Source organism: Castor canadensis, chromosome 8 (assembly GCF_047511655.1).
Source record: "Castor canadensis chromosome 8, mCasCan1.hap1v2, whole genome shotgun sequence".
In the NCBI taxonomy this organism is placed as follows: Eukaryota; Metazoa; Chordata; class Mammalia; order Rodentia; family Castoridae; genus Castor; species Castor canadensis.
Genome location: NC_133393.1, coordinates 105,005,423 through 105,029,579, shown reverse-complemented (window position 1 = coordinate 105,029,579; position 24,157 = coordinate 105,005,423). Strand labels below are relative to the sequence as shown.

Genomic DNA, 24,157 nt, shown 5'->3' with positions numbered 1-24,157 from the left:
GATAAGATAAAATTTAATGTTTATACAGTAATTCCATTGATACTAACCTTAGCCATGCTAGCATCCCCATCTAAATCATAACGTGGATGCACTTTAGGGAGGGAAACTGAAATATGAAGCAAAAGAATCAGAAATAAAAATTTTGGGATATTTTATACTTTATATGGTAAATAGAATACCTAAAGTAAACATCTAGCAAAACTCTTCAAATGTACTTTTCCTGGTTTTTTTTTTTTTAAACTACTTGAAAAAATCATGCTCATTCTCTAATTACCTCCACTACTTCTTAGGAGTTTCATTTTTTTTTTTGAAATATACGCCAATACAATGAACTCAATGTTTCTCTTTAAATGTAAATCAAATACCAAAGTCCCCCCAAAAATGTAAAAATATAGATGATTCATTTTTTTCTACCAGTAAGATGAGTAACTTAAATTATTTAAAAAATGCATATCTTATTTTTCCTAAAACTAAAGCCTGGCACAATGTCCTATATACACTGGAGATAATAAATATTCGCTGAAATTTTTGATACAAATGTTATTTTGAGTGTTAACAAAACACTAAATGCAGAGTTAAGTAAAACATACTTGACAAACTATCATTTTAAGAAACAAAATATTTGAGGTAAAATTATATCTATGAGGTTTTTCAGTTTTATTACTACTCTTTAGAAGCTAATTTACAAAATTTTAATACTTATAAAAGTTCTACATCATCAACCTTATGAAAATGTCAATCCTTTTTACAATGACAGATTTTTAGGGTTTATTATTATTATTTTAATGGCCAGTAAAAACAAGGAGGAAAATCCCAACTTACTTTTTTCGTATATTAAACCTATGGTACTCAGGGGCTCCCGGCTTACTACAAAGATCGGATTTTCCTCTGTGGTTTTAGGGAAATGCTGTGCCAGTCTTCCAGGTTCTAGAACTAAGCGTCGTCCTTCATAGATAAGTTCTTGATTTGCAGAAATAATTTTGGTTTGCTTATAGACCAGTTCATGAAATACAGTAGCACTGTGTGAGAAGAAGACAAAATGTAATTTTAGCTAAAACAAGAATTAAACTTTTTTTAAATGCTGAGTGCAACATTAATTTCTAAGACCATGACCAGTCTCTATAAATACTGCTTTGTAATGTGGATACTAAAAAGTTTATTAAAATGAGAATTCCATATAACCTATCCCTATAGTAATAAATTCTAGAATATCTCTAAATTTCGATGCCTGTATAATATACATGATTCCTAATTTTTTTAATAGGAAAAAACGTAGGTGTCTGAGTCAGGCAGACACCAGGGTTCAAATCCCAGCACTTCCACTTACTTACACGTGACTTAACTTCTCTGTGCTTAGTTTCCTCACTGGTAAATGGGAGTAGTAATTGTAACCATTCTCAAAATTATTGAAGATTAAATGAGTCTAATATGTACAGAACCAAAATTGTACTTGCAATATAACTATTACAATTATTTGTTGCTAAATACATTTTAAAAACCAAGATACTTTCAAGATGATTTGGCGAAAAGGAAGATCCCCCCTAAAAAGATCAATGAAACCAAAGAAATATTTCAACATCTGGCTCTCTGCCACAAGCTGCTGTTTTGATTGGCTCAGGCTTAGGTAGGCATTATAAAATTCAAGTATATTTATTTATTTTTCCAGTGCTGGAGTTTGAACTCAGGGTCTTCGTGCTTGTCAGGCAGATGCTCTACCACTTAAACCATGCCCCCAGTCCTTTTTTTTTTTTTTTTGCTTTAGTTTTTTTTTTTTTTTTTTGGTAGCACTGGGGTTTGAACTCAGGGTCTCATGTTTGTTAAGCAGGTGCTCTTACCATTTGAGTTACTCTGCCAGCCCTTTTTTGTGGAGGTTTTTTGCAAGATTATAGGATCTTGCTAACTATTTGCTGGAGGCTGGCTTTGAACCATAATCCTGATTTCTGCTTCTCCAGTAGCTAGGATCGTGGGTGTGAGCCACAGGCACCAAGCTGCATTAGTTATTTTTCATATAGGATTTCTTTTTATGTCTGGGTCAGTCTGCACCAAGATTGTGCATAGCTGGGATGAGGATGTGTACCACCATATCCAGTTAGTTTGTTCACAAGGGGTCTTTTTTGTTGGCTGGCTTTTGATAGTCACTTCCCGAGTAGCTGGGATTATAGAGGCATGAGCCACCAGGCCCAGCCTAAAGTGTATTTTTTTAAAATGAAAATGATGGCTCACACCTAACCATGATGGGTATTCAAACTCAGACTATTAAGTACCAAAATAATAATAGTAACCTAATGTTATATTAATATTATTGCATTTATATTTGATTTGTATATTGCATTAGATAAAATATGCTAGATATTAATATCTAATGTATTTTATCTATTTTTTTTCTTTTCTTTTTGGGGTTGAGCACAGGGATGTGTGCATGCTAAGCAGTACTCTCAATGAGCTAGTCTCCCCCCAATTTCCTTTTATAAATTTTTTGAGGCATCAAAACTATTATTTATATTTTATCAAATCAGAAACTAAGGTACACAGAATGGTGTAATTTTCCCCCCCTTCATTAAAAAATTTTATTTTGAGATCACTGCAGATTCACATGCAGTTCTAAGAAATAATACAATGAGATGCTATACACCCAACATCCAAGTTCCCCCGATGGTAACATCTTGTAACATAATAAAATACCACAACTACAGTATAAACTTTGACACAACTGGTCTAATTCAGATTTTCCCAGTTTTACATGCAAGTGCATATCTGTGTATTTAGTTATATATGCAGTTTTATCACAAGTAGATATTTTAAAAATCTCAGGGGTAAAATGTGTTTTTGTTGACATAAAACAAATGTTGAATATTTCTCCAGCACCTAGTAAGTGTTTTATGCTCCATATGTAAATAAAAACTGAACTATATTGAAGATTTAGGCTTTAATATTTTTAAAATGGGACAATACTCTTAGTAAAACCACGATCATTTACCAGCTCATGATATTCATGGTGATGTGATCACACCATTTGAAAGAAACCAGTGAATTAACTTTGTAAAACTTAGTTGAAGTACAGGCTACTTCCAGAGATTTTAATAAGCACTCAATCATAATTTTCCCAGTGATAAGTGGGTGCCCTGAGGCATCTTTACTGTTCCTGTCCTAGTTTAGGAAAATATTTATTATTTAACAGTGTTGATGCAAGAAGGAAATATAAAAGAGGTACTTACGTATTATAGCTGTGAATGTAAATTTTATGAGCTGTCATTTGTTGTAGTGAAAAAACATGAATTATCATTCGGTGAAGTATATCACTAGTCTCTGCAAAAAACTGGTCAAAACCCCAACACTTTTCCTGGTCTGCTTCAAGGATGTTTGCAAGAACAGGGGTAAGTAGAACCTGAAGACCCCTAAAATAGTATTGAAAAAAGTTACTTAAAAAATAAGTGTCGTATTTTGTTTAACTACAAAATTGTAATACTTACCAACAAATCAAAGACATTGCTATTATTATTACTACAGGTTCAGTATCCTTTATCTGAAATGCTTGGGATCATAAGCATTTCAGATCTAGAATATTTTCTGATTTTAGAATCTTTGGATATAAACATTAAGAGACATGTTGGGGGATGGGACCCAAGTTCAGATATGAAATTCACTTATGTATCATATATACATTAGAAACATAGCCTAAAAGTGATTTTATACAGTTTAGCGCACCTGTATTTTGGTTACGACCTGTCACATGAGGTCATGTATGGAATTTTCCACTCAAAAACGTGGATTTTGGATTAAGGATGCTCAGCTTGTGGTATTAAATTCTTACCTATTTTTTAAATTAAAACCTGCATGGCTAGGGGTATGACGTAAGTGGTAGAACAAGTGTGAAGCTCTGAGTTAAAACCCCACTACCACAAAAAACAAACCAACTAACAAACAAACAAAAAGACTGCCAACTTTGAAAGCCAGATAACATTCACCAATGAATTAGGGATTACAGCATTTCATGTTAACTTCTCTCTCAATGACTTACTGTTTTTGATTCTTTCCTTGTCAAATTTCCTCACTTTCTAAACACATCATATCTAGATGAGATCAGGTGATTAGAACCAGATGTTCATGAGGATACCATAATTTTTAATTTCTATCAAAGGGTCTTTAATGTTCTTATAATAAGGACTCCAATATGTAATTTTACATGTGGAGTTTATATGCCTTTCACATTTACATGTATTATTGTTTAGGAAGTAAATTACTATGATAATCTGGCAATCAATCAGTGCCAATTCGACAAGGAATAATCTGATGAAAAAGCTCATATTCTTTAAAATGTTGAGCTTGAGAACATTTGTTTTCCTCATGCTTTCACCAAATTACAAAGCAAGTTTGAATAGACTCCCAATTGTGGAATTTCAGTCTTTAAAATTTAAATTTGGTTATGTGACAGAAACTAACTTAATCCCTTATCTGTTAGCACAGGTATCCAAAGAGGTTTCCAGACCTCTCTGCTCTAATGTCACTTGCTGTGCAAGGTAGACAAGAGAGCCAGATTTTATTGTGATTAATTGAAGGTTTCCAGGTGGCAGCATAAGTTAGTTCAATAAGAATCAATCCAGAAATTTTAACTAATACAGATAAAAAAGAAAGTCTTTCTTCCTACTGATCCTTCAAAGTCATGAGAATGTTTTCTAGGAATGCCAGCAGCCCTCTGTGGATGTCAGGAGTGTCTGACTTCAAGTGAAGAAAAAAGCAGATCTGAACAATGGAGAGACCACTTCTTGATAACACAGTCTGAAGCCAAGGATTCAGCTGTGCTTCGAGTCATAAACAAACACATGAACTTTTAAATTAAAAGTTAATCTGTTTCCTTTTTTACTTAAACCAGACAGGTTAGGCTTCTCTCCATTGCTATCTAGTTTTAACAAATACATGAAAAAAGAGAATTTTTTTTTTTTCCTACCAGCTCACTACATTTTTGGTTAATTGTTTCCATTGTTCATTTGTAGTACTTAAAGTCTTTACTATTTAAAACAAACAAAAATCACATAATATACTTTTTGATGCCTAAATTTTTATCAAAGACTTCGTAACCTGGTATGATAAAAACTGATTAGGTAGATAAAGCCTGCTGCCTTCCAGAAATAAGCAATCTGTAGTTCAGACTACTGAATTATTGATTCTGAGTTTTAGCAGTACAATTGTTAATGAACACATGTTCACGTCCTATACATTTTATCAGTTTTGTCTGAGGTCCTGAAAACCGAGTACTTACTAAATAAAAAGAAATCTATTCTAAAGAACGAAACGAACCTGTTAGGACACTGGTTTTTTGAAAATGATTTTATCAATGGAACTCTTGGTTTAAAAGAATTGTCACAGGACTTAATATATAAAGTGAGACTATCTTTATTAAATTGTCACAGGACTTAATATATAAAGTGAAAATATATTAGCTTGTTTTAGATATTTATATGCTGAAGGCCATATATTAACCAGCCACAATTTATAACAGGTTCTAAGCCAATAATCATATCCTGTGTGAATTTACTGTGTGTTACATAACTACAACACTTGGGGGAAAATGGAAGTTAATTCAGTAATCACAAATCCTAAATACTGATGACAGTCTTGGCTTTATTTCCAGTGTGAAATCTAAAATAATTTAGTTTTGCTGGAGATGTGGCTCAGAGGTAGAGTGCTTGCCTAGCCTATGTGAGGCCCTGGATTCATCCCTACAATGAGAAATAAGTAGATAGACAAATACAATATTTTACTTTCTACTTTTAATTTCTCTTGTATTTATTCTTTCCTTGTGATAATAGAAGTCTTACCTAACAATATAATTTTTTTGAGATCTGGCTGCTAAATTAAACAAGAGCCATTTAAAGATTTGAAATGCTGGAAAAGGTACTAGGAAACTATTATTTCTCACTTTTAAATAATTAGAACATTTAAAAAAAATGAGCAATTTCTAGCGCTTGCTTTTTTACAATTCCAGTTGAGAAATTTCCTCCTATCTACACCACTATTTGCGGCCCATAAACAAAAGTGTACAAAAGTTACCAAGGTTCTGAGTAGGATCCTCACATTAGGAAGAATTTCAAGACTAGTGATTGGTAATCTCAAAAAGATATACCCTATATCCTGGGAAAATCATTTATATAGCTCAGAATATTTACATTACCACAAAAGACAAAAATCACGTTTTAATAATATAATCAAATAAACTACAAGCCAGGTGTGGTGGTGAATGCCTTAATCCTAACATCCAGGAGGCAGAGGCAGGAGGATCATGAATTCAAGGCTAATCTGAGATACATAAGTATACCCTGGCTCAAATACACACACACACAAATAAAAACCCCAATACTTAAATATTTGAATACGTGTTTTTAGAAAACAAAGTTCCCAAACGCCAAATTTAGGTACATTAAACTTACCGAGAAAGACTGCAAGAAACAGGCATGTCTCCACTCCAGTCGATTGGTCCATTTTCTGCTTTCTGTACTCCAGATATTGCACCAGAAGGCTTTCCAGTAATTATTTTATACCTTGGGAGGAATAAAAGCAGAATAAAATAAGCAGTTCATTATTGCATGGTCTATTAATGAGCTTTGCAAAAGTATTTCCTCAATTGCACCTACAATTATCTACTAGACGAAACTTTGTGATTGATGGTCACAGGATCCATAAAACAATCAAAATACTTTGAATCTGACTGACTGAAGTAGAATAGTGGTTGTACGAATACTTTATATATGCCATAATAAATTTTCATTTGGGATCTCAGAGTGCCATTAACAGCATCTTGATGTTCACAACAAAAATATTAATTTTTCCATCTGAAAAAATGGAGCAAACACAAAAAAGTTATGTCACAGAATATCTCTAGACCATGAAAAAAGCATCTAATCCTTTTTACTCATATTATCCAAAGGCAAAGTCAACTGACTATAAATTAGTGCAGAATGAACAATAGCATTCTTAAAAACAGACAAAACTCTACATAGCACAGTATCAGAAAAATTCTTTGCATACCAAAAAAATATATATATACATGTAGGAATATATGTAGGTACCAAAATTATAGGCCAAATTTAATGGAATTCCTAATAAGAATGTTAAAGATAAAGATGAACTGAAGATAGAGATGGATGGGAGAAGCAAAAGAATACTATTATGATGCAGCAAGTCAGTAAAAGCAGTCTTTTGGGTTTCAGAACTTTCCTAAACAAAGCCTAAAAGCTGGAGAAAAATATGAGAGCTTTATGCTTCTAAGAATACTTCCACGTACATGAAAATGTTAAAACATAAGCGATTATTACATAAGCTTATCAATACTATTTGTCAGAATTTGTTTAATGTCTAAATAAATGTGCTCTGAGCAAATCAATGCATTATTATTATTTATTTTTAAGTAAAACCAACCAGTGAAACTGCTTTAGACTATTTGCTGCTTCCTCAGCAGAGGCAGTCATGATATCTGTTTCGAGAAAATTTTCAAAGGAAACTGATATGAAAAGTAATGTATGTTCACATAAAAAGGATCTGATTGTGGAGGAGTAAGTGGAGATAAGTGAGATTAATATAAAGAGAAATGAACAGACTGAACTAGAATGAATGACAGTATTCTTACACAAATTCTTAAAAAGTTTACTTTTGATAAGATTCACATAAAAACATTCAACACTGCTATAATGTTTGATGAATGCATCACTCATCATTAAACAAAACAGTCATTATTGATTCTAAACATTCATTAATATCAGTGTTCATAAAAAGATGAGTTTCTGTGCAAATAAAGAAATTCTGCAAATGTGTTACTGACCACATGGGGAATGGGAAAGTTATCAGGTTGCTTATGAGTCATATGTTTCCATTATTAGAGAGCACCATACTTTTTGCTTAATCTATTTTTAGGGCAGCAAGAAATGTGGATATTGCCATAAAACATATCTATGATGATAAAAAGCATGATTAACTGTTAGGAACAATTTATGAGAAAAACACAAACTGACTCTCAGCCTGTTAATTGAAGAGATTTTATAAAAAGGGCACTGCTGTAAAACAGACTCATGTTGATGCCACACTAACATCTTTAGTCCAACTAATGGATATTTTCTCCCATTCATACATGTACTATTCTTACCAGAAAGCATGAAAACACACAAGTTTTAGCAAAAGTCATTGCCTCATCCGAATATTTTACTTCCTCAAATTAACAGAAGGAAACAGATGCTTCTTCCTCAATTTTCTGAGATGAGATTAGATAAAAGATTTTAATTTTACAGTTGTGATTACTTTTAAGTCATGTGTGTTATAAAAGGCAGGGTGTAATTTGTAATGGTCTGAGAGATGTATAAAGGCCTATGAGAATGACTGGGTAGGGTAGCTGTTGGTGAGCTATTGTCTAAATCACTCATCAAACTAACCACAATTTTATGTGTATTTGCATTGGCTGTTTCTCATGAAGCAAGATCATTCAGTAATTTCTTTCAAAACATCCAGAAATTTATCTTTTCCTTATTTGGTTTATAATAAGTTACTTTGTGCACTAATTATTTCCTAATAATATGTCAGAATATAATTGTATACTATGCTAGTAAAATGAATTCAGTTGCTGGTTGAAACCTAATTAACATGAAAAAAAATTAACATTACTGTCAAAATGTTATTTTTAAAATGGTTAAAGACATTAGTTCAGTGCAGGATAAGAACTACATTTCTTTTAGATCTGGTAATAGTTCTACTTCTCCACAGAATCGTATCATTTTTTTCCAGTTACTTGGAGGAAAAATGCTGACACAAAATGAAATAAAGAGGTAAACTGTGCTGAAGTAAAATTCAGAAAGCAGTTTACTTGCAATGATAGCCCAAAGATTGGATAGCATATACTTTGTATATAAGATATTTAGACATAATATGGAAATGATGTCTATACACTTTTAAAAGGTTGTGTTTTAATTAAAAACCACATACCTTAAAATATCAAGAGTGACTGCTAAGTCCATTTTAATTAGCGTATACCTTAAACATGGTGAAACAAAATAAGATACATGCTAGAAATTATTTCTAATTAAATGCAGAAATCACTTACATCACTTCTTTGTTCCTACGAGGCCCTTCAAATGGTCTAAATGGCAGAGATCCAGTAGCTGCATGGTAAAATGTTACCCCAATACTCCAAAGATCAACTGTTGCTCCATATTTCTTCTGGTGATCTTTTCTTAGCACTGCTCTCTCATACATATCAGGATGCTAAAAGAGGAAAAAAAAAAGATGAAAGAACTAAAAACTTGTGACCTAGTGTAATATATTACACCAAAAAATGGGCTCTCGATAATGCCTAGAAACCCTATCATGTTTTCCTAATAACTCACTTTCCCACTCTCAGAAGACTATTTCATGTCCTCCCCTCAAACCTCTAATTTTGATGACCTCACTCCGTATTTGCAATGAGGAAATAGAAGCAATCAGACCAACTCTTCTTTAGGCCCTTTACCAAATATCAACCTACCTAAACTTGCGTCCACTTACCAGGCCTACTTTCCAGTGGGAGTCAATAAAGGAAACACGTCTGAGAATGGCTCCTAATGATTCAGCCTGTGAATCTGACTCCCAAAGGGTCATGGTCTCTGGATTTTGGGGGAACGATGAGAGGAGTGGGGTGGGGAAAGACTCTTGGAAAATACCTATTAGTGTGAAATTAGAAGTGGGCCTGAACTACTTGCACCTGAAACACAGATACTAAGATAATGCTACTCCAGGGTTTTCAGGATTACATTATTGAAACAGTATCTGTCATATTAAAAGTACTAAAGAAAGAATGCTTTCTTTGAACTTAAACACACAGAGAGAGGATTTAACTTCTGGCTAGGTAACTCCTGAGAAATTCCAAATGAGCAAGGTTTTTACTTGAATATGGAATGTTTCTAGACTACTGAGCTTCAGACTATTGTTTATCTTACTTAAAAATTTCTGAGGACATGAGTCAGGTGGTGGGTAGAGTGCCCGCTGAGCGAGCACAAGCCCTGAAATCAAACCCAGTACCACAAAACAAGGCATAAAACTCCTGCACTTAAAAACCAGGGTTAAGCCTACTTTGAAACAGAAAATAGGTTAGAATAAAATTTCAGCCTGGAGTCCAACAAGGACTGGGAGGCCTAAAATTTATTTAATGCTTTGTAGTTCCCAATTCAGAAGTCTGTTAGAGACAAAATCTAACCAAGGTTGACAGGAGGTGACATGAAAGATGAATAGTTGATGGTGGGGCAGCAACCTCAAGACAGCTGTTTGTCACAGTCATCACAATAACTGGGAAAGGCTATTGGTATTTGGAGGGCAGAGTCCAGAGATGGAGACATGTGATAGTTCTGACAATAATCTTTCCAAATATCCTGAAATTTCTTTCCAATATTCTGCCAGGTATATGTACATGTGAAAAATCTATTTCTAACTACTTTACATATAACATATCTTCCCAAGAATGCGGCTACATTTTAACCGACTTTATTTAGTTAGACGCATTAAGAATCATTCACTACTCTGAAACACAGTGCCTATAACACTACAACTTGCAACACATGATTCACTAAAACAAGCTATCTACCACTGTCCTTGTACTCAAAGTGGGCATTACATGCACGTATAAGCATATAATGATTACTTCATTTGTTTGCTAGTGACCTTGTTCCTAAACTTTTCCATATAAATATCTGTTTTATTATAAAATATTTTCCTGTAGAATGACACCATGCTATTCTTTTAATTAGATTTGCAGGTTGATTATATTACCTAAAAATTTCATTTTGAGATAAAGGAATGTATGAAATATTTACCATAAAAAGGGGATGTTTGTCTGACGGGGTAGAACTGCTAGCCTATATGATCTGGCTGGCCCCTGATTACCATTCCAATTCCAACTCCCACCACTTCTCCCCCTCATTACTAAACTCAGCCAAACTGCCCTCCTTTGTGCCTCTCAAACACCCGAGGTCATCCTTGTCCTAGACCTTTGCCATTGCTGTTTCCTCTGTTTCTAATGCTATCCCTGAATCTCTGTGTTGCCTGCTTCTTTTTATCATTTGTGTTAGTTTACTTATGCCTTAAAGGAGGCTTTTCCTGCTATCTTTCTTCTGCTGGTCACTCTTTATATGTTATGACTTTATGTCACTGTTTGCAAAATTGCAATGATCTGAATTTACCTTATTTATCTGCTAACTGTCTGTTTTCCCAACTAGAATGTGGGTTCCATAGAACAGGAATGGAAACCCAGTGGCTAGCACAGTAGCTAGTTCAGAGTGGGTACTCCACAAAACTTGTGGAGTGAATGAATAAAATTCATCTTTAGCCACTCTTATCTGAAGATCATAAAATATATCTACAGATAAGTTTGGAGCTATCTATATGGAGAACAAGTCTTAATTCATGCCAAACAGAACAATCAAAATAAAGCTGTAGGGTGGCTAAACTTCATACTTCATCTTAAAAAATCACAACAGCATATTCAAATGGAAAAAAGTCACAGAATCTGACTTTTAAGATCAAACCCAGAACCATAAATAATTAAGGATAGCCTTATATTAAAACTTTCCAAATTACATGTGGAAAGTATTTACTTTTAAGTATATTTTCTTTTTTGGTGGTATTAGAACTTGAACTCAGGGCCTATACTTTGAGCTACTCCACCAGCCCTTTTTTGCAAAGGGTTTTTTCAAGATAGGGTCTTGCAGAACTAGTTGCCTGGGCTGGCTTCGAACCACGATCCTCCTGATCTCTGCCTTCTGAGTAGCTAGGATTATAGGCGTGAGCCACCGGCACTCAGCTTACTTTTAACTATATTTTCTTAAGTTTTTCAAATCTCACTAACTTTACATACATGCACCTACCTAAACCTTTTCAGCAACAGAGCCCTTCTAGCTTTTTAGAAACAATTTCAAGTTAAATATTTGCAGAGGCATTTTATTTTTTTTGTGTTTCTAACAATAGTCCTTTAGGGGTTTCAATTGCCAAACCCCACCTAAATAGAATCTTTGGTTTCAGAAAACTAATGAATTTTGCTTGACACGGAATAGAATTATAAAAAGCTTATAACATATTAATTGTCCTGATCTAAAAATGGCAGCCTTTACTGGCTAGATGCTTCTTGAGTGTACAGATGGCTTTTTCTTTTAGAAAGATCGATGGCATTCATAAAATTAAAGGATTTAAGAGTGCTATAAAACTTCTACGCAATTTTAACAGAAAAACAATAGCATCCTCAGAAACAAATATTTAATTCCTTTCTTGCATACTATATTCATTAAAATAGAAAATTCAGTTTTTTTCATAACAACTATACAACATTTTATAGTGAACTGGTTGGCCAATAACCCAACTGTATTTGCTCTACACCTAGCTTTCTAAAATGAGAATATTAGTGACACATGACTTACCAAATACTCTTCTGTGCCATACAGAGAAACAAACTGCTCATCATCCTCTAATTCTCTAGCTGCACCGAAGTCTGTGAGTTTGTACACAGACTGTCCATCTTCCCCTATGACACGCATGATATTTCCTGGCTTGATATCACGGTGCACTATGCCGTTCTCCCGGAGGTGATTCATTCCACCCACTTAAGTAATAAATATAAAACGAAGGAAACCATAATGTAGATAGCTATGTGTACATATATGTCTCAAATTCACTAACAAAATGTTTTCTATGAGTTGGTCCAAGTCATTTTACTCAAAGTAATATAATCTCATTTCTCAATTATAAGAATTAATCTCTCTTTTGTTTTTGAAACAGGATCCTGCTATGAAGTCAGGCTGGCCTGAAACTCACAATCCCTCCTGCTTTAGCTTTCCAAATGCTGGGATTACAGGCATGAGTCACTATGCTTGGTCAGTACTACCCAGAAAATATAACAAAATGGTCTTAAAGTATGATTTCCTGAATTACTTTTGGTTTATATATACAGAGATGTGGGTAACTTAGGAATACTAAAGATTTCCAGAAAGATGTCAATCTTTCACTACAGTTTTATAGTGCTTTATTTCTGGGGAAAAAACAAACCCCAAAACTCCCCAAGAAGTAAACTAGATTCAATAAATAAAATAGTAAAGAAGTAACAGGAAATAGACAAAGAGTCAGACTTTTTCCATAAAAATGTATTTCTCATATGCTTAGTACTGTACAAAAAGCACATTTTCTTTTCTTTCTTTTTAAGTACAAAAGTAGCTACATTGCTACAATTAAAGTATTGGCTGTCAGGCAGTACCACCGACAGATAACTTGAACTATCTGTTTAGAGCTGATAGATGAATGTACAAAACAACATATGAAATTAAGTTTAGGGATACCAATGCATAATTATTAAAAATCAGGGCAACCAATATACTTAGGAAGGCATCAATTATCTACCATTTCCATTTGACTAAACAGGCTGTCACATATTATTGTGTTTCTCTCTAATTTTATCCTCATCTAAATGTTCTCCACTTTGCTTCCAGTATCAAGTTCAAGAATTCCCATCAACTTTATACCTTCATCACTGATCTTTCCCACTCCTCAAATATTTAAATTTCTTTCCAAGAAGACAGTATTTTCTTTGGTTGCTGTTTATATATCTTTTAAACGAAGGTTTACTGAGACATAATTCACATATAAGAACATTCATCTTCTTAAAAAATTAATTTATTTTGGTGGTACAGGAGTTTGAACTCAGGGCCTTGTACTTGTTAGGTAGGCACTCTACCACCCAAGTCATGGCCCCACCCCCCCAACTTTTAACTTTAGTTATTTTTCAAATAGGGTCTCATATTTTTGCCCAGGGCCAGCCTCACTGCAATCCTCTTACCTATGCCTCCTGGGCAGCTAGGATTGCAAATATGCACCACTACACCCAGCATGTTTTGTTGAGATGGGATCTCACTAACTTTTTTGCCTGGACTAGCTTTAAATCATGATCCTTTTGATCTCTACCTCTTGAGTAGCTGGGATTACAGGCACGAGCCACTGCACTCAGCCCTATATGAAACTTTCTAAAGTGTACAATTTAGTAGTTTTTAGTATGGTCAGAGTTATGTAACTGTCATTGCTAATTTCAGAATGCTTTTGTCACTCTTCAAATAAAAGCCTCATTTCTACAGTGTCAAAAGCAGCCCCATACATATTAGCAGCTACTCCCTAAGTGTCATCCAACTCATGAACAGCTATTAATCTGCATTCTATCTCTATAGATTTGTCTATTCTGAATACATCATAAAAATTATGTAATATTGTGATATTCTGTGTCTGGCTTCTTTTACTTAGCATGTTTTCAAGGTACATCCACATTTTACCATGTATCACTACTTAATTTCTTTTTATGAATAAATATATTTCATTGACATATGACATTATTTATTCATTCATCAGTTGGTGGACATTTGGGATGCTTTCAGTTTTTGGCTATTATGAATAATGCTCTGAACAATGATGTACAAGTTTTTATGTGGATATGTTATTCATTCTTTTGGGAATAAGCCTGGCAGCAGAATTGATGGCTCATATAGTAATTCACATTTTGCCTTTGAGGCACTGTCAGACTGTTTTCCAAAGGGCTGTATCATTTTATAATCCTACCAGGAATGTGTATGATGGTGCATCCTTGCCAACACTTATTTTTGTATTTGTGACTTTAACCATCCTAGGGGTAGGAAGTAGTACTTCATTGTGGATTTGATGTGAATTTCCCTAATAACTAAGATGGTGAGCACCATTTAATGTACTTGTTGGCTAATTATCTGGTTTTTTTGAGAAATGTCTGTTCAAATCCACTGCCCACTTCTGAACTGGGGTTGTCTTTGCACTGTTGGGATGTCTGGATAAAAACTCCTCACATGTAATTGCATACATTTTCTCTCATTCTATGGGCTGTCCTTCAACTTACTTATCTTTTGAAGCACAGAAGTTTTTAATGTTGATGAACTTTAATTCATTTACTTTTCTTTTTGGCACTTGTGCCTTTTGGTGTTGTTATCTAAGAAAGCACTGTATAAAGGTCCTTTGTTTTGAATATAAGAAATTAATTTTTTTACTGTCATCAAATTATATACACTTATGTATAGTCATATAAATAAATATTGGGCTGGAGGCATGGCTCAAGTGGTAGAGCTCCTACCTAGAAAGTATGAGGCCCTGAATTCAAACCCTAGCACCGCCAAAAAAAAAGAATAAATAAATAAATAAATAAATAAACATACCCACATCTCGTAAAACAATTAGAAATTCTGATTCTGGTAGTCCATAGGCATTGGATGGCTCTTCTAAAACAGTGTATAAACTTCCACATGGACAAAACTCCATAATAAGTACTTTATGTCTTGTTGTTGTCTGAAAAAAGAAATCAGTGATTGGAAATCAATACAAAAAAAAGCTCGGATTATATGGCAGTACTTATCTGATTTCATTTAAAGGCAGGATTTACTGCAATGATGAAGACACTGAATTTCTTCACATGGGATTCACTGAAATATCTGTTGACTGTACACATACAAGAATTAGCATCTTCCAAATTCCTATTATGTAAGAAAGCTGCATTTGTTTTTGAAGACCAGTGAAAAGTGGCTAAATCTGAATTATAAAATCACTGTTACATTGGTTCTGTCAAAATTATTGTTAATTTCTTATGTATAATAATAGCACATTCAGAAAATAGTCCTTCTAAATGTAACAGTACATTTAGAACAAAATTCTTCTCATGACAAGTACTTCCACTTCAAGGCAGAGTCTGGTCTGCTTATTTCTGCCTGAACAGATTTGCTTTATACCTTGATTTTAATGTACCATTGATTGTAAGATGCATCATCAATATAATAATCGCTTTGTAAGGAAAAAGAAACACCATCAAAGTGTATCATACATAATAAGAATATGATGCATGCCAATTTTAAAAATTTGAATTTTTTTTTTTTTTTTTTTGGTGGTACTGGGTTTTGAACTCAGGGCCTTATGCTTGCTAGGCAGGCGCTCTACCACCTGAGTCACTCTGCCAGACCTTTTCTTTTGGTTTGTGTTCTGGGTATTTTTAAGACAGAGGCTTGCTTTTTGTCTGGGCTGATCTCAAATCATGATCTTCCTGATCTCTGCCTCCTGAGTAGGTAGGATTAAAGGCATGAGCCACCAGTGCCTGGCCAGAGACTTGAAATTTTTAAGGGAGTCTGAAAGTCTAGTATTTATCTTCAACTTTTTATCTTTTCTTTCTTTTATAATTTTTTCTACACATCCTAAAAAATTTTATAAAATATTTTGAATTTCTTACTATTGAGTAGTTATGAAAAATGAGAAATAATTGAAAAGAACTTGCTGTTTTTAAATGATGAAATACTTACTGATTGTTGAAAATTTTGGGAAATATCAAGATCATATTGCATAAATACACTTAGTCTTATTTTCTCAAGTAATAGTGTATATTGCTCCCAGGTGGTTAAAATTTTGGTAAAACTTCTTTACATTACTAGTTAAATACTTCGCAGGGAAGAATTCACTTTACCCTCAGAGCAGTCTAGCTAGATGAGTTATCTTTGGCCCCTGAAATGTCCTGTGTGAAAGTGTTTTTAATCATCTGGGGGCTTTAGCCAATGGACAGTCTAATAACGTGATTTACGATGGAGACTCAGGGCATGTGCTATCAGTCTGCCCTGAGGAAATGGAGATGACAGGAAGCAGTCCAAATCCTTCCTCTAGAAGGACTGGAGATTCAAGGTCAGCCATGCAGGCAGTCTGTGATGGCGCAGTAGTGAAAACACTGCGTGCTGAAGGCGTCGGTGGGGCTTCCAGGTTGGCAGTGCTGTGCATGTCGTCCTATGTCAGTCCTTAGAGGGTCACGTATTCATGTTTGGAACCTTCTCATATTCCACCCTGTGTCAATTTCTGTGGCTGCTCTAATTTACATCTTTTTGCTACAATAAAACTGTAAGTTGGTAGAGAGCTTGCCTAGCATTTGTGAGGCCCTAGATTCAATCCTCAGTACTGGTGAAAAAAAAAGTACAACACTTTTCTGAATTCTATAAATCATTTTACATACTAGCAAATTATGAAATCTGAGATTCTTATGAGAACTCCGAAATTTGCAGTCAGCTAGTCTGAAGTGAGAATAGCGTTGGGGACTCCTAAACCTAAAGGAGTTTGTGTCTGAAGTTCCATGTTCTAGGAACTCCTTTGCAGTTGGTGTCTAAAGTCTTGGGCTGGACTGGTGGGCATGGCTCAAGATGTAGAGCACAGAGAGAGACAGACAGAGAGAAAAAAGTCTTAGGAGGTAGACTTGGCAGTCTGGGAAGGCTATATGCTTTTAATACATTCTAATTTCTCAAATTTTTAACCAGTCTTTATTGTAAACAGGGTACCAATTAACATTTTTATGTAGAAAGTTTAAATTTAAGCCAGGCACTGGTGGCTCATGCCTATAATCCTAGCTACTTGGGAGGCAGAGATCAGGAGGACTGTGGTTCAAAGCCAGCCTGGGCAGAGAATTCATGAGACCCTATCATGAAAATATCCAACACGAAAACCAGGCTGGAGTTGTGGCTCGAGTGGTAAAGTGCCTGCCTTGCAAGCATAAAGCCCTAAAAAAAAGTTTAAACTTGATTTGTTCCTAAGAAATAACCACTAAAAAATGAAATGATGAGGACAAGGAGCATAAACTATCAAACCGCTTTTCAAAAAGGATGATTTTATTAATTACCCATGTCTAAAAGAATGAAATGTCTCCTACTTCCATTATTTCAGATTTTTCCTAATAATACCCTTACTTTTGCTATTTCTCTCTAAAAAAATCAATTCTTCATAACTAGTCTTTGTATATTAATAATCTAGATTACTAGGACTTTTATTATTTTATAAAGACTTCTACATATTGCTTGGCTTTCTCTTTGTTCTTCTTATAATGATGTGAATTTAACTTCAGTTAGCTTCTTCCCCCTCCGCCATTTTTACCAATAATATAAGTAACCAAATTCTATACTCTCTTCTTTTGTATCTACTTTTTTTCCTGATTCCATTCTTATGATACTTTATTTCTACTGCTACATCCAAGAATCCTTGGGGCTAGGATAGGGGGTTGTATGAGCCCTAATTTTCACCAGTTTTTAACCCATATTTTAATATTAGATCAACTCTCCTGAATCACTAACTACAATAAACACAAGATTAACTAAAGCTTGACTACTTACCTCCTCTTCAATAGCAAATAATTTGACAATATTTTTGTGATTGAGTTTTTTTAACACTTCAAATTCTCTCATTTGAACATCGACTGGACGGAGGAAGCTTATGTTATTAAATACTTTGATAGCAAATAAATCACCAGTTTTCTAAAAGAAAATGAGAAAACTATCATCAGTACTAGCTAAAATTTATATTTCTTATAGAACACCACACACCCTTTAGACAAAGCTAATTTGTACTTCAATTCCTAAGTTTTTTAAAAAGTTAAAATGAATCAACTGATCAACATTTTAGAATTTCCAAAAGGCAATTTTCTTTAATATTATAAATAAAACCTACATTATGGCACACTAGTGGCAAAGATAGTCATTTGTACATCAGAAAATAAAAGCTCTAACAATATCAAAAGTGAAATCATCTTCTGGATAAGAAATTGAAAGTGAAAGTTCAAGGATTTCTCCAAGGCCTAATACTTTTAAACTAATCAAAATAAGAACAAAGACATTGAAAACTGTATGCCACCTATGAATTCTTATTAGGAATATCAAAACAATGTTATTCCTTCATGGAACATGTCTAGAGATCAAAGTGTCCTCTTTTCTACTGAGTACTGTAGCACCCTACTCTCACTCTCTGGCCTACTCAAGTAGATCACACACTGTATTACAACACACAGTTGTAGCTGAGAGAATCTTAGTGGTACAAAATACACCCATAAGTTTCAGGTACCAGCACACTTGGATGTTCTTCATATTAATCTCCCACTAAAACTCTCTTCCAGATCTGCCCACTTCCTTTCAATCACTGGAATCAGTAAGCCTTTTCTCTAATAGCCAGACCACGTTCTTTTGAGTTCAACCTTCGTTCCCTATTTATCCAAGGTTGAGTGCCCTTGGAGTAATTGTAAGAGCATCCTCCTTGGGGTTCAAGCACATCCTGCTTAGAGATATTTTGTGGCTCTGAATGTCAGGACCCTTCTCTAATAGCTTTCCACAGATTCACCACTCATAACCATCATCCTCCCTTCACCCCAGAACTGCATGATCTCATTCCTATCACTATTTAGCTGTTTAATAATCCAGTACCTCAAGATCACTATTTGAAGTCAACCATCTGCATGATCTTCAGTACCCCCTCCCCACAGTAACACCAAATACACAGAGATGTATATTCTCTCCAAAGGGAAATGTGACTCACTGTTTTTAGATAATATGAAAAGAGAACATTAATTTTACTAAAGTTCAATTAAGCTGTTTTTCTATTTGTTCAGTTATGATGAAGACACTGTCAAACCTATATATCACCTAACAGATTTTTAAGAACACTTGCCTCAAACTCATTGTAAAATACATTTTTAATAGAGGAGCAAGCAGGGAAAGTAATACACTGTTGCAACGTACTCACTGAGATCAAGGCCAGAATTTTCCAAACTTTTGTGGTCTATCATACCTGTGAGGTTACTGGGACACATGTGGGAGAATATCATTTTTCCTTTATTCACCTGTACAGTCATCTATCATTCACTGTCACTAGGTCAAAGACTACACAAATAATATTTAGAGATCTGCAAATGTGCAGACCAGTACATCCTTCCCACAACACTCTTCCCTTTAACTTTACCATGTTTATGACACACATGCACATCCACTCAAACATAATAGTAGTTAAAGGCAATGTGATAAAAGAAGAGAAAAATAACAAGTAGTACACTTAAGAACTTGGTTATTCTAAGCAACAACACAACAGAGCTAATATCATTAAAGATCCTTAAAATTGTTAAGGTGCCAGGAGCTGGTGGCTCACCCTATAATCCTAGCTGCCTTTTCAGAAAGTAGAGATTAGAAATATCGCAGTTCAAAGCCAGCCCAGGCAAACAGTTTGCAAGACCCTATTTTGAAAATACCCAATACAAAACAGGGCTGGTGAGTGCCTCAAGTGGTAGAGTATCTGCCTAGGAAGCATGAGGCCCTGAGTTCGATCCCCAAAAATAAACAAACAAACAAACAAATAAATAAAACAGGGGGAAACAGGATTTTTTTAGTACAGTCCTAAGTACCTAAAACTGGTATCATTAAGATGTGCTTCTCAAAACACATCACCGGCAAGACTCTTGGGGACCAAATACTAAACTGAGTCTTAGCAATCTTTTAAATGAATCCTTACACCTCTCAAATCCTTAGTTTAGATTTCCATACTATATTCAAAAAAAGCACATCTTTGATTCTTTGATGAACTTCAGGTTGTCTTAGGGAAGTCTAATCTGTCCTCATTCATTCATTTATTCTTTACTTCAGTGAACACTTACAGAGTACATACTATTTGTAGAAACTTAAGGACACAGAGTAGCTAAAGAAAAAGGACCAGAGCGGGTGGGGGCAGGGCGGAGAAATGAACCAAGCCTTGTATGCACATATGAATAATAAAAGAAAAAAAAAAAAAAAAAAAGGACCAGAAAATGTGTACTATCTATTAATGTCAGGCACTCTGAATATGTCTCATCCAATTACTGATGACTATCATCTCCATCCATTTCCAACTTTCGTCCTTTCTAATGCCTCCTTGCTACTAAGTCAAAGCTCTTCATGTGCAGAGATTGCACATTAGTTGTACTTTATTTTACTTACCAGGCTGACATCACTGCCTACCATGTACCTAGTGATCATTAAAGTTTGGTAAATTAATTTGGAACATAAGAACACAGATAGTCAGATGTGTTTTCAATGTTAAATCCTATGTCACTGTTTTCCCTTCTTGGCAAAAAACAAAAATAATTTCTAGGATAGGCATATGCAAGAATAATGACAATGAACTTAAATCAAAGCCCATGGACAGCTCCAGAACTGGGGGGGGAAAAATGCAAAAGCTGTCCATATGACACTTCTGATTCGTCTTCTGTGAGCCACAGAGGCTGTTTATAACCATACTCTCACCCCAGGGGAAAGAGCCCTTCCCCCATGCATGCTTGTCTCATTGTCACTGACAGAACTGAGTGGCAAGCTCAAGGCCACAAGAAAATAGGAAGAAACTTCTCTGTATTAAAATGTTCACACCCAGGGAGGGAAGTATGGGGGGAGGTAGCCCAAATAATGTATACACATGTGAGTAAATGTAAAAAACGATAAAAAAAAAAATGTTCACGCCTGTTTCTGAAAATGAGTATTTAAAGTATTCAAACATCATTTAAAACAAATTTGTAGTGTTGAAAAACTAGTGATTGCTTGCATTATAAAAGGATTTTTAAAGTTATTTTTCTAGCTTCCTTCCCAGGACAGAAGCTTTAATTATCTCCAATTCCTTCATTCTAAATTATTTTAATTATCTTTAATTTCATCCTTCACGTTTGGACTCTGACAAAACCCTCTTGGTTCTTGAAGTGCTTCTTGGATTAGCCCTTTTATCCTATTCCCACATCTACTACCAGGCTCTGATTATCTCATGCCAGACATAGCTTTCTAACCCTGGGTTCCTATTCCAATCTACCTGGTAGGATCCTGTTTTAGTGGGGACAAAAACCCTTGACAGAATAGATCATCTAGTGAGATTACTCACTGCCGTCAGGAAGGTGGGTTGGGGGAAAGTATGCAAAGGCAAACACTAAAATTATGTTCTCCATTCCCTTTCTAATCAACCTCTGTTCTCCTCCATCCTGTAGCATTAGGTAGACATGTTCACTGTCTCTGACACAGCTAAATCTTACTTATATAACCACAATTTTGAGACAAAATAGTCAAAATTACCAAGTCAAACATTTAAGTATAAATGTGCATCCCAGAAAAAGACTATATACACTGATTAAAAAGGCTTCAATATCTTTACTGTACTTACCTTATGTCTTCCACGAAAGACATTTGCAGTAGCTCCCTGACCCAAGATATCAGATAAAAGCCACAGATGATTAGAAGTGCTCTGCATCTCTGCTCAGTCAGGCGAGTCTCTTGTTATACTAAGAGAAAAGAAAAGATGTGCATGTATGTTGTAAGAGAATAATATAGTTAAGAAACAAATTTTAGCTATTTTTAATCTCAAGTAGGAATATCCATTATTTATTGCTAAGATGAAGTACATAAACAGTCCAGTGTAAAAAAAAAATCTAACTTTTCAGCAATATTAAAGGCTAAAATGCTGTGTGGGCACAGGGAAAAAAACCCATTAGGCCAGTGACATCTTATAAATTCAATTTAATTTACATCACAGGGCGAAAGAAACATCTATTTTCCTTCTACTTTTGTCTGTCAGTGAGAATGACATTGAGTACCTACCTCCTTCAAATGTTTTAGAAGATTAATAACTTTTTTTTTTTAGACAAGAGTTTCACTATGTAGCTCAGGCTGGCCTGCCTCAGCATCACAAGTGCTTAGAGATACTTTATATTTTAAAAAGTTTAAAGAAAAGTAATGTAAAATACAGAAAAAAATTACTTTGTCTCCTTCAAGGGCAGGGCAACACTACTATAAACAACTGTTGTTACTACATAACAATTCCTTAATCTAAAACTCCATCTACACAGACTGACAATCATGATGGAAAGGTACAACAGTTATTTCTGAAAAATTAGGAACTCTTCTGAAGTAATTTAAGGATAGTTTTCCTAACCTCCAAGTATATAAATATATACATACAAAGTATATATTACCAAGTCTTAAAAATTAAGCATCACTTCTAGACTTGCCTTCTAATAATGAAAAGTTATGGAACTATAAAGAAAGTGAAAATATTTGAGTTCCATGGTAAAATTAAAATGAGGTGTGCTCACATGGCATAAACACTAAACCCAGCATGCTCCCTTTTAAGCCTGCTGCAATGTCAGGTCAAGACATAGTCTTAATACTCCTTCACAGTAAAAACAAAAAACTGGGTATTCCATGATCAATTAATGATTGTCAATATTCCCAGTAGTGTTAGCAACATGCAGAATAGCCAAAGATCTAAATTTCAACATTCTTGGTAGTACACTAGCATATATTTATACAACTTTAGCACTCATCTAATTTGGACAAGGAATTTTATGTACATCACAGTTTATTAGAAATAAGCAATAGATATAAAATTCCCTTTTCACAAATAAGGAATGCACATTTGCTAGTTACTACATTCCACTCAAGAGGTAGTAAACTCAAATAACTAATGAAAAACCTTCCCTAAAGTTTCAGATAACTGCAAATGGCATATCATATCATTAAGTACTTCTATGAATCCAGTGAATAATATAAAACACACTTATCAGCTAAGATATCTGCTCTCCCTGTATGCTGATATAAAAATATGGTTCCACAATAGCAATCATGGGAAATATGAAAATATCTTCCAAGAAGCCCACCATAAAGAGTATGCTAAAACATGACTCAGCACACCCACCAGGTGCTTGCTATATAAATCTCCCCAAATTTCAGAGTACAGCAGGCACTCAACAAGTACATTAGTGATGATGCTATGCTAAGTCCACTTCGTTCTACCGTTCAAAACAAAAGTTACCATGGATGAAAACGGTTGGTGACAAAGACTATGGACAAAGTTCCAGGATTTCCGAACGACCACTACGTGAATCAATTTATTCGACAGATACTGTATTACCAATTCCAGAGTGAAAAAAGGTCGGTCTGGGGTTAGACATTTGACAATTCCTGGGGAGTAACAACTACCCCTCAGTTTTGAGGCTAACTACTACAAATGCCTAAGAAACTGATTAGAAGTTAAACCCAGAAGCCAGGTCGAGGAAGAGCCAGGAAACAACTGGGAATTTGCATTTTGTGGGTGAGTACATTAACGACGTCTTGTCCTTCTGGCTTCCGGTGAGTCAACCTTTGCTGTTCAAGATCGACGCCGAGACCCCAGGGGGACGTCTTTCTAGTCGGTCCATTTAAAAACCCCAATGCTGCCATCACTCGAAAGGGGTGGGAAGTGGGTAGTGCGCCTTCCCTGGGAAGAGGCACCAGTGCCGGAGCCCGGAACCGCACGGGCAGGACGGCCGCGGGGGTCTGGA

General features: G+C 34.9%; 1 protein-coding gene across 1 annotated transcript in view; it reads right to left on the bottom strand.

Annotated features, from left to right (window-relative positions):
* The window catches only part of Tbk1 (TANK binding kinase 1), a 38,528-nt gene that overhangs the window by 14,089 nt on the left and 282 nt on the right, over positions 1-24,157 (bottom strand). Inside the window, exons 2-10 of the mRNA XM_020182148.2 lie at positions 22,003-22,120; positions 18,183-18,323; positions 15,216-15,345; positions 12,420-12,601; positions 9,083-9,243; positions 6,426-6,536; positions 3,216-3,395; positions 823-1,019; positions 48-106 (exon numbers count right to left, since the gene is read on the bottom strand). Coding sequence (XP_020037737.1) covers positions 48-106; positions 823-1,019; positions 3,216-3,395; positions 6,426-6,536; positions 9,083-9,243; positions 12,420-12,601; positions 15,216-15,345; positions 18,183-18,323; positions 22,003-22,089 — 1,248 coding nt within the window. The 5' untranslated portion in view covers positions 22,090-22,120. The remainder of the gene's footprint in view (positions 1-47; positions 107-822; positions 1,020-3,215; positions 3,396-6,425; positions 6,537-9,082; positions 9,244-12,419; positions 12,602-15,215; positions 15,346-18,182; positions 18,324-22,002; positions 22,121-24,157) is intronic.